Source organism: Cibotium barometz, chromosome 12 (genome assembly GCF_041138505.1).
Source record: "Cibotium barometz isolate CiBa-2024 chromosome 12, ASM4113850v1, whole genome shotgun sequence".
Taxonomy (NCBI): Eukaryota; Viridiplantae; Streptophyta; class Polypodiopsida; order Cyatheales; family Cibotiaceae; genus Cibotium; species Cibotium barometz.
Window position 1 is genome coordinate 56,474,994 of NC_141057.1, and position 12,003 is coordinate 56,486,996.

Here is a 12,003-nt window from a genome sequence, read left to right on the forward strand (position 1 = left end):
TATAACTGTTCCCGACCAGCCATGTGGTAATCCCAGTACCCTGCCACCAAGTCCTGATCCAAAGGGGTCCTTTTTGGTGTCCTCTAGTGCCCTGCTCAATCCCTATAAGATCTGTTTATGTGCTGCCCTTCAATGATTTAGCCATGGGATGAGCATGTCCATGTGCATGCACATGACATGTCTACGAGTTGAGTTATTTAAATGAAGTATATGAGGGGGAACCATCTCTTAAATTGGGACTTGTGGCATGACAATGGATCAAGTGAGACAAGTGGCTTTACACTTGTCACCTCAGCTATACACTTGTCATTATAGCTTTTCCTTGCCATTCTAGCTCATGAGAGTCCTAAATCTATAAATTGGAGCCCTCTGTCTTCATTTGAGTAGGCTCTACTATTGCAAACTACCCTTTATCATGTTGTATCGTCGGCGTGAAGAAATATTGAGGTCAAGGGTATGTAATCATTGTATTATGATTTTTAGCCAATGGGCATTTTTCTTCTTAATTGCTTATATGTGGACAACCATTGAATACTTGCTATTGCCATTGGGCATGAAATTGCTATTGGGTACTTGCTATTGCCATTGGGCATGAAATTGAGCCATTGGGTACTTGCTATTGCCATGGGGTATTGTATCTCAGCCATATTGGCTTATGGACAACTTTATGGGCCTATGATTCAACCATCTAGCCTTATGGACAGCTTTATAGGCCTATGATTCAACCATTTGGGCTTATGGACATTTATGTGGGCTATTGAATAAGCTATGTTAGTTGGTATCCACACGAAATATACATATTCTTGGCATTTTCATGGCAATTTTTTTATATAAAAGCCCATGTATATGAATTATTTATGGTTGTATGTGGATGAATCTGGAGCCTGTGCTCCCCTAAAGCTTGTACTACATGATATTTTTTTCCTTGGGTAATAAAATACTCCTAGAGGGGGTCGGCCCATTCTGGCCTCTATGTGATGTGCACATCTCTCTTTTACAATTTGAAGGAATTAAGTGGTATATGTTTAAGGTTGTGGCCACTTTAAGTGTTTAATTGTATTAATTGTCAAGTGTTTTGAGAAACCCCTTCTACCCCACACTTGTTGAGTGTACAAGGAGGAAATTATTCATATAGTCCCGTTTAATGCCGTCAAGCCTATGCATATCCCTAAGCTTGCCATATGCATATACCTAAGCATATGCAAGAATATGCTTGCCATAGGCTCTAAGCTAAGACGATGTCAACAGTCAAAGGAACATCCAAGGTTGCCAATAATCAACAAGACTAGGCTTCAACTTCTAAACAAACAATAAAAGAGCTTGAGATGCATGCCGCAAAGGCTAGAGTAACCCCTAAAAAAGGCTAATGACTCAGAACCAGAGGTCCAAAAGAAGAAGACCTCGAAGAGCACATGGAAACACAATGCACAATAGTTGTCAAGGACATTGACAGTGGTTCAGACGAGAGTGACGAAGTTGCCTCCCTTGTGGAGACAGCCATAGATCTTCTGCACAAACTCGCTCTTTCTTTCCAAGGAAAAGAAACCCATAGATTTTGAAAACCTTTCAAAGAAACTCAAGAAATACACCAACGAGTTGGAAAAAGAGAGAATGAAACAAGTCCAAGAGCTTATGAGGAAGGTGTAGGTTGAACTAGAGCCAATGCAAGAGCAAGTGGTCGAGTACAAACCACTATCCCCGCCTTAGCGTATCCCAAACCCTATCCTAGAGCCAAATATAGACCCAATAAGGGAACCTTAAAGTTTGCAAAAGGCCTCAAACAGACCCATAACCATTCTTAAGAGACCACAAATAGAATCGGTTCTGGAGCCTTTACCTCTGGAACCAATCCAACAAGGTCCCTCATTGCTAGATGCAATGAGGGAGGATTTAGTGGGAGATGAAAGATGGCGTTCCATGGATGATCATAGTCAACGCAACATTTTCTCCGAGGTGATCAGTGGTGGCTGACTTTATTTCATCACCTTTAGAGGTTTCCTCTCCTATGGAAGGATTAGTGCACATCCCTTACACATTGGTAGGTTCTAGCCCACCTCAGAGTGAGTATGAACCCAACAAGTGTAAATATCACCCACGGGGCATAGTAGGTCTCATAGCCTTCTTGTCCTCAGAAGTCCGAGTTCTGAAAAGATCTATTTTACAAGAAGATTCCAAACTTTGGAGAGACTTATCCAATTGGATAAATGGAAACCTAAAAGCCCACACGATTGAACCTAAGCCTAAAGAGGAGGAGGATGAGCCGCCCCATTGATCACCCTTCCTCCATAACCAAAACCAAAGAATAGCCAAAAGTGTCCATGAACAAGCTGGGGTAATATTTTGAAAGCTGGGGTAATATTTTGAAAGCAATGAAATGAACGCCAAGCTACATGTCTTGGATGGTTGTGATGGTGTTAGCATAATCACCAAGGATTGTCGGGAGGCTCAGGGTAGCCCACCACTCGAGGCACGAGCCTCGTAGTCAAGCTTGCTGGCGAGAACATAGGCAACCCCTTAGGCGTCGTGCAAGATGCAAAGATCAAGCTTGACCTTCGGACTAAGTTTCCACCACACATTCATGGTGATGGATTTTATAGGGAAGAGGGTCATACATGATGATCTAGTCTTACATGAGAGAAGCAAGACTGTTTCATGATTGGGGAACTAATCACATTTATATAGGCAAAGGGAAAAATCCATAATAGGGACAAACGGTCAAGTAAGAGATAGACAATTTCATTGAGGCAGGATTTGTGTACAAAATCAAGCACACCAAGTTGGTGTCGACGATAGTGATCATCCCCAAAAAATGGAAAACTTAGTGTGTGTGCGTTAATCTCAAAAAGGTTAATGCCACCACAGTTCGCGAGATCACTACCCCTTGCCTCACACCAACCACATGTTGGAAAGAGTTGCCGGAGCAAAAACTTACAGCTTCTTGGATGGCTTCTCAGGCTGTAACTAAGGCTACAACTAAGTGACAATCAACCCAACCGATCAATACAAGTCAATATTTGCTTTAACTAAGGCTACAGCTAAGTGATGAGATCAACCCAGCCTATCAATACAAGACAATATTTACTAAGTGACAATCAACCCAGCCGATCAATACAAGATAACAATTGCTACAATATTTGCTATGCATATCATGTCATGCCATTCGTCTCTTGACTAATGCCCCGCCACCTTTCAATGTTTGATGTGTACAACCTTCAAGGATCTCGTTTGGAAGATTGTGGAGATATTCATTGACAACCTCTCCGTGCACCTCGAAGTTGAAGGAGCATCTTGCTCATCTTCGGCTAGTCTTTGAGAGTTGCAGACTCTACAACATCTCGTTGAACCTACTCAAATGTCAATTCTCGATTTAACACGGTGCCATCCTTGGACGCATCGTCTCCAATAATGGCATTCCATAGATGAGAACAAGATCCATGTGATCTTAGAGTTACCACCACCCATCAACTACAAGCAAGTGTAGAGATTCATGGGACACGTATGGTATTATAGGAGATCCATCTTCTTGTATCTCATATATGCAAGACCCTTGTATAAGCTATTGCTTGTCTTTGAATGGAGAGACAAAGGCCAAAGGGCATACAAAAAGTGAAGAAGGAATTAGCAAGTGCATCTATCCTGAGATCCCACAATTGGGATCTAATTTTTCATGTGCATATATCAATACTTTAGCATTTGCTATTTGATGTGTGTTAACACAACCAAGGGAGCATAACATGGACTTTCTTGTGACCTTTGCTATTTGATGTGTGTTAACACAACCAAGGGAGCATAACATGGACTTTCTTGTGACCTTTGCTAGTTGTCCACTCGATCATGCTACACAACTACACAACCACTGAAAGAGAGGGGTTACCCATAGTATATGCTATAAAGAAGTATAGGCATTACCTCGTGGCTACCGAATTTGTTTCCTCTTTCGACCATCAAGCACTGCTTTATTTACTGTAAATAAGTTGTGCACCACATAGGGCACATCACCAAATGGTTATTCATTCTGTTGGAGTTCGATTTCACCATCACTTTACAAAAGGGACCTTTGCATATCCATGCCGATCACCTTTCCAGAATTCAAAATGGACAACCCCTTTTAGGAGTGGAAGATGAACTTCCCTAACGCTTCATTATTCCACATTCACCATGTACCATAATGGAGTGAAGACATTGCCCACTTCTTAGAGCCAATGGATTTTCCCACTGACCGCCGCTTCATCAAGTAGGTAGAGCCAGATGCCTCATTATGAAGGTGCCCCCCCAATCAATTAATAGTGGGAATGCTTTACATGAGGGATCTAGATGACATTGTGAGGAAATATGTTCATAAAGATGACTTTGTCACTGTTCTTGAGCAAGCCTATTTGGGCATAGGAGGAGGACACGTTGTTGGAGTCCCAACTATTCGCAAGGTTCTCCAGGCCGCAGACTATGGTGGCCTACGCTCTGTGGAGAAGTAATTGAGTTTGTCGAATGCTAAAGGTTCACTATAGTCCAAGAGAAGGACCGATGGCCCTAACCCCTATACCATTCAAAATGTAGTTTAGACTTCGTGGATCCCATTAGCCTAGCTGCTAAGGGAATTGAAGCGCGTTTTATTATCATCACCACTGAAAGGTTTACGCGAGATCTATTGCCATGCTTCTCTATGAGAACGTGATTACTTGTTTCTCTATGAGAATGTGATTACAGCTAAGGCCAAAGCTACACAAAAGGTTGATGCGAGATCTATTGCCATGTTTCTTTATGAGAATGTGATTATTTGTTTCAATTTCCATTAGAAATAGTGAGATATTGTTACACACATTTAATACCTGAAGTGGTGGAGTTCTTGCTCAAAGAGTTCCTTGTGGTGCATAGAAAGTAAATATCTTACTACGCACAAGCAAATGGTCAAGCCGAAAGCACCAACAAGACGTTGTGAACTATTCTCACCAACATGGTAGAGGCATCGAGGAGCAATTGGGAGCATAAGTTGTACTCTTCTCTATGGACCTACTACAACGTATATGAGGTAGCTAACAGCACACCTTTTCAGCTTGCATTCAAGCAGCTTGATGCACTTATGCTAATGAAACACTTGGTTCTAAGCCTTCGAATTGTAGCAAGGCTTAATCTCAAGGGAACCCTTTGAATCGCAATAGGACATAACCTTAAGGGAAACCCTTTAAGGCAACTAACCCTCTCACAGAGAGGTTAGTTGTCTTAGAGAAACTTAGCTAACAAAGATTGCAATCCGCAGTTAGTTGTCTTAGAGAAACTTAGCCAACAAAGATTGCAATCCGCTTATGGATTGATGATCGAAATTCTATAATGTAAGCAGTTTGGCGACCAACTTAACGATAAATGCATGGAGGTAAGAGAAATGGTGCTTATGTATAGTGTTATGAGCACCAAACGAAAACTTAAGTGCAGAGGACAAGACCTCTACTGAGTCACATAAATTGCTCCTCAAGGCATAGTAAAGATAGTGTTATGTACTTGGATACTAATCTGTGGATTAGGGATCTAATCCGACGGGTTTAGGGGGGGCCAGGATTAGGGACTAGCAGGTAGATACTTGGCTAGGGTTCTTGGATTGATAAAACAAGCTTAATGGCCTTTTATAGCAAATTAGCTATTTATGGCGTAGTTATCACTATATAAGTGAGAGCTTGGGTTATCGTCGTGAGACATAGTTGACTACTAAACGTTTGGCTTGGACCAAGAGAGCAGACATGCTCATGCCAAGCACATGTTGAGTGCATAGGTTGGCGTGTCAAAGGCGACATGCTTCGATGGTCTGGGACGCTACCAAGCACATGCCAAGTGCATAGGTTAGCGTGTCAAAGGCTTACCCACAGGATTCAGTGGTATGGGACACCGGAGCTAGACACGAGCCTATGGGATTGTGTAAGAAGCCCTAGCCTTGGCTCGGGCATGTCGGTCGCGGTTGGGACGTAAGCTAACCTGCTAACCTTGGTTTTTAGCTGTGTTTAGGGAAGATTTTGGGAAGGACTTTACAGTTCGTAACAGAGCAACCCTAACACATAGGCTGCAGAAGAGGCATACATGTCCAGGCATCATAGATGCTGGAGTTCCCAGGTATTGCTCTCATCATTTTCTCTTTCTATCAAAAGCGATTGCTCTACTTAAGTTGTACAAGGTTTTTTTGAGGGCATCAAGGATTGTATCTAAGTCGTGTATCAGAGAGATGATGGAAGAGCGCTGTTACGCTTGAAGCGAGTACCTTGTAAGGTCTGAAGTAGCTGTGGGGGTTGTGGGCAAGAGAGGCAACGTGGCAAGCCTTGGAGGTCAGCCCGCCCCCCTAGGCGGCTGGTTGGCAGCAGCTAGGCCTAGCCGACAGAGCCAACACAGTGTTGTGGGCAATCAGTGCACTGTTGGAGCCGCCTAACGAAGCAGCCAGACATGGTGCACAGCAGGAGTAAGCAGCAGAAAAAGTGTGCAAAGTTGGGGCAGCATCCTCTAGGTATGCATAGAAGAAGAAGCCTGCAACAGAAAAGCATGCACAGGCAGCAGAGAGAGAGAGAGAGAGGTATTAACGTCGGTAGAATGCAACACGAGGGCATATACGACCAATGGTGGGACTTGCACTCGGGTGGATCATGGCCTTTATAAGGGCCCTCACACTAGCCAATCTGACCCACTTGTGGGTGGCAGAAAGGTAGTGCAAGGGCCTTCTTTTATCTCACACACACACTATATGGGAGAGAGAGGTATTAACGTCGGTAGAGCAACACGAGGGCATATACGACCAACGGTGGGACTTGAACTCGGTTGGATCATGGCCTTTATAAGGGCCCTCGCACTAGCCAATTTGCTCCACTTGTGGGTGGCAGAAAGGTAGTGCGAGGGCTCACTTGTGGGTGGCAGAGAAAAACACCGTCAATTTAGAAAAAAAGCAGCATCATTTTTTAAGAGGAGAAAAGCATATAGTTTTTCACTAAAATGTTCGATAGCTTTTTTCTAAAGCACATAATGATCTTGGGACGGGCGCGATTGGTCAACTTGTCAACGAACATCCTATGTGACGGTTGATCACATGGTCACTAAAGTTGACTTCGACACAAGGATGACCTTGCTTGAGCAGTAGATTGTGAACCTTACCAACACCATTGTTGTTATGCAAGCAACATTGACGGGTTTGGTGATAACAGGGGGAGTTGGGATAGCTTTAGTTGCACACTCTCTTTCTCAAGCTATACGAAGATTCAAGAGACAATTGACTCTTGGCTTCATAGATGGGGTATGCACTTATAGTTCCATCCTTCCTTGACAATAAGAAGATACAAATGGTATAGGGATTCCTGATAAGGAAAAGCCCTTACCTGGTGGAAAGAGTTATGAGCTTTGACATCAACTCTTCCATCCCCCCCCGGCATGGTTGACCCCGATCCCGGAGACACATCAAACTCCCCCCCCTACTCACCCCCCGCCCGCGGCAGTGCTCCTTGTAAGGATGAGGAGGGATGCTTACATTTCTTTGGTGCTATCATTTGCTTGACACAGTCGAGTTTATAGAGCTCAGGTATGAGGGGAATGATAGGGATCTGGTCATTATGATTAGTCAGGGAGTTGCTCGGTGGTGCCATCTTCAGGACATGCCGGAGTCTCACTATAGAGGTTGGACAGTGCATGGCATTGGAGCTTAGCACATTTGGAAGGCTAGATGCACTGAGGCCATTGAGGGCACTTTGGTTTATGATACACAGTGCATTTGCGAGATTTGGAGTGATATCATCCACACTCTCATGGCCACTTGGACCAGAATCAAGGAATCTTCGATGGCTACGAAGAAAACGCGACCAATTTATGAAGGAGTGGGATCATTGCATCTTTTTCACTGCCACTCATATGGGACCTTGTTGGTAGCACAAGGCACTTGATTGGTTGAGATTTCCCCCTTGGTTGGTTTGAATTTCTTCTCAACGACTCCCACAAGACTCTCCCCATATTGGTTGAGATCAACCTACATTTTGGGATGAGGTTTTGGTTTGCTTCGGCTTCCAGCCGTGATTTTGTAAGGTTTATTCATACTTAATAGAAGTCTCCTTTTTGCAAAAATAAAAATAAAATCCAGGGTAGTATGAGTGTTTTTCTTGAGGCATAGGTTGAAGTTTACCCCATAGTATTGCTACTCCTGCAGCTTGGCTATATAGACTTCTGGGTTTCTTGATCTTATAGGTTGAGGGTCCTTTGAACTTTTATTTAAAGCATTCTATTTTAGCATATAATTATAAAAGATACAGTATTCATAGTTAGGGGCTGAATGATCTGCAACCTTCCAATATACTTTTAATTTTGGTTAAATCTAAATTTGGCAATGCTTTTAATATCTTAAAGCAAGAATTTTCAACACATTTGCATGAAAGATGTTCTTGGAACCAATTAGCCACATCTTAGTTTCAGCAGAAAATTTCACATGAGATGTAGAATTACGCTCTCATCTCTTGATACTTTTATTTTGAAACCTTATTGTAAATTGTAGGTGGAGAGAGGAGGATGTGATGCAGTGCAACCTCGAAAATGCTCGAACTCTTTGGCTCCGGTTGGTATATCTGTCTAGAATTGAACCCCTTGCTGTACTTGAAATTTTACCACGTCTGATTCTCTCTGTTGCATAAGGTGATTATGTGTGGTGAAGTTATGTTAGAGAGCTGTAATAAAAAAAAATCGCCAGCTACTCATGATTGAACAAGTAAAATGAGTAGAAAATGATGAGGCATCTAGGATTCGGAATGTGTAGGATTTTAAAAAGCAAGATTTATAGATAATGTGGGAGCTTGTAAATCCCACTATATTTTTAGTAGCACCGTATGGGTTTGAAAGTTGTTTCTCACAACTATGCACACTTGCATGGGACATTCTTACATGTTCACAGTAGTTTGGTTGTTATTTACTTCATTAGTCATAATAGTGGATCAGCGCCACCATGAGAGGTCCGCATTGAGGCTACTTAGTTGGTCCTTGATACTACATGATAGAATCACTTTGATTGTTCATTTTACATGCAGGGCTCACATAGTATCTGGGCCCTGTTTTTGGGATACTTAGCTTTTTTACTTTCATGTTTTGTTCACATTCAGTCTACTCATGGTCTCATAGACCCTTTGGGACTTTAGTAGATGATAATAAAGCAGGAGACCCCACTGATCTCAACAATTACAGGAACATTATGATAGGTCATACGATGGCCAAGATCTATGGGATAGTTCTGGAGGCTGAGATCAGTCTTTTTGCAGAGAGACAGGGACAGAGAGCCACAAGCCAGGCAAGATGGACAGAGAGCCACAAGCCAGGCAAGCTTCAGGAGAAAATACTCTACTTTGGATCACATCTTTACTCTCCGAGCCACCATTGAGGAGGCGAGGGTGCGGAAGCAACATGTATATTACTTTTTTGTGGATTTTCGGCAGGCCTTGACTCAGCCCCTAGATCCCAACTTCCGGACCGTCTACAAGAACTTCAATTTCCATTGGAGGAGAGTAATGACTTTAAATGAGACAATGATTGGCAGAGTCCAGGCAGCACCAGGAGGGCTCTCAGGAGATATCCACTGTACTATTGGGTTCAAGTGGGGCGGCCTGTTATCTTCTACACTGTTTGGGCTGTATATAGATGAGATCACATCATTTGTGGACAGATTTGGAGGGATTGGCTCAGACGGTGGTGCCCATCTTGCTTTATGCAGATGACATAATCCTAATTTCCAATTCTGCAGAGGGGTTACAGAGACATCTAGATGCATTGCACAGATTTTGTAATGAGAGAGACCTCAACATCAAAGTCGGCAAAACCAAGGTCATGGTTTTTAACACCTCCTACTGAGTGCAGGCTGGCCGGTCCTTGCTTTATAGAGGAGCCCAGGTGGAGATCGTCTTATCTTATGTCTATCTCGGAGTGGTCTTCACAGGCCCGATGTCCTTCATGATACCAGCTGCCCACAAACGGATTGAGAGAAGATACACATCCCTAGCACACTTGGAGACTGTGTTTCCAGGCCCACTTCCAGGAGCCTCGCACCAAGTGCTGGTTAATTGACACTTTGGTACGCCCCCCGGTGATGTACGGTGCTCCTTGTTGGGGACGAGATCTTGGAGTGGATCATTGGCGGAGTACAGAGAGACTGCAAGTGATGACGATCTCACATATGATCCATAGTAAGCCATCAGTGCTGCATGAGATCATCTTAGCTGAGTTTGGAGCATCCCTTCTTATCATAGATGCACTCTTTCAGACTCTCACTTACATACAACATATATAGACATTGGCTGCAGATCGTCTCCCATGCTTGGCCCGAGTCCTCCATGCAACTTACCCGAGGCACATGTCTCATGCCATGCAGATCGCCACTGGCCAGCTACACAGGTATCATTGCACCAGCTACGGATTTAGTATGGTAGGGCATCTGGTATCCCTTGGGAGGCACGGAGATGCAAGGTCTGCACGACAGGGGAAGCATTATATGTTCAGGTGCCCGTCTTACTGTGAGATTCGGGGGAGATTTCACTGTCTCTTTTGAGACGTGTTCGACCCTCTCTCACGGGTTATGCATTATGAGGACCAGAGATGCCTAGGTCTGTACCTACTAGAGCTTCGCTACCACTAGGAGAGACCATGCTCAGACGACACCTAGGGAGTCAGAGCCAGCGAGATGCCTCTTAGACATCCATTACAGACTTCTTCAAATTGCATTTGCCCATGCTAGAGAGAACCATTCAGGCACTTTACAGGGTCCAAGCCTCAAGGTATCATACATGTTAGAGACTACACCCAACCCACTTAGGGGATTGTAGCCACTAAGGGTGCCCACACTGGAGACCAGCACACTTGACCATTCCAAGGTGTCACACTGGATCACCCCGGTGAGATGCCTCTTAGACATCCATTACAGACCTCTTCAAATTGCATTTTCCCATGCGAGAGAAAACCAGGGTCCAAGGGATCACACATGTTACGAGACTCAACCAACCCGCTCAGGGGAGTGCCCACACTGGACCACCACACTTGACCATTCCAAGGTGTCACACTGGACCACCCCGATGCTGGTCATCCAAGAGCTACAGTCAGAAGAGGTTCATGCCCCCTTTTTGAAGGTGCTCCGCTCTGTAGGCATTGTCCAGAATCCAAGGATCATTATATCCGAGAATGCCCTTAAGCAAAGGGCATCCACTTCGCCAATGAGATGATAGCTCAAGTGGTGAAGGTGTTTGCCTAGGACCAAGTGGTCCTGGGTTCAAAAACCCCCTTGGTGCTTCCTCGGCGGCATCGCCTACGGGCAGATAATTAAGCACCTACCGGCGCGCGCTAACGGGAGGTGGAAAATCAGTAACTACTAGAGTATCTTGGGCCTAAGGCTAGTTGGGAAAAAAAAAAGGACATCCACTTCCTCCGACTCTAGATTCCCAGCCCCGACCACCCACTTAGCCTCGATGGGACATTCACCGTCCACTTGTTTTCCTTCCTCTCCCACCCTTGGTCTGTCCGTCACACCCACACCAACCATTCCACCATCCGCCATAGTGGTCACCTAATCACAAAGGAAGGCCATGCCTAAAGAGCAAATGGGAGGTGAGCCCAATGATAACACTCCTCCACTCCCCTGCACAGTCACAGACTGGTCCTTGCAAGCCTTCAAGGACCTCCACAACCACCCCTCTGTGTTGGACAAACCACCTACCCCCTCCCTCCCACATTCCAAACCACAGCTTCACCTTTCTCTTTGGAGGATGTACTCATGGAAAATTGAATGATAGTGAACCTCCTTGCTCTTCTCTAGATTAGCCCTCGTGTTCGAGAATTTCTTAGTGCACTACTAGAGCAACTCAGGGGATGTTCTTGCCTTGCTTTCCACAGGACAATTTCTAGTTGGTGCTAGCCCCAAGGACAAGCGCCGACTTTTGGTGAAGATCCGACCCTTCCAAATCATAGCTGGCCAACTCTACAAGGCTGGTCATGATGGTGTTTTATGAAGGTGCGTTAGCCCTCATG

The 12,003-nt window shown here is 44.4% G+C and overlaps 1 protein-coding gene across 11 annotated transcripts in view; it reads left to right on the forward strand.

The window, feature by feature from the left end:
- The window catches only part of LOC147633619 (uncharacterized), a 55,483-nt gene that overhangs the window by 13,183 nt on the left and 30,297 nt on the right, over nt 1-12,003 (forward strand). For 5 of the 11 annotated variants that reach the window (XM_086806759.1, XM_086806753.1, XM_086806754.1 and 2 more), the window contains exon 2: nt 8,501-8,560. In XM_086806759.1, the coding sequence (XP_086662885.1) occupies nt 8,501-8,560 (60 nt within the window). Of the gene's footprint in view, nt 1-5,681; nt 5,952-5,981; nt 6,097-6,201; nt 6,482-8,500; nt 8,561-12,003 lie in introns of those variants that run through there. The other 6 variants (XM_086806762.1, XM_086806763.1, XM_086806756.1 and 3 more) reach the window with 6 other exon arrangements.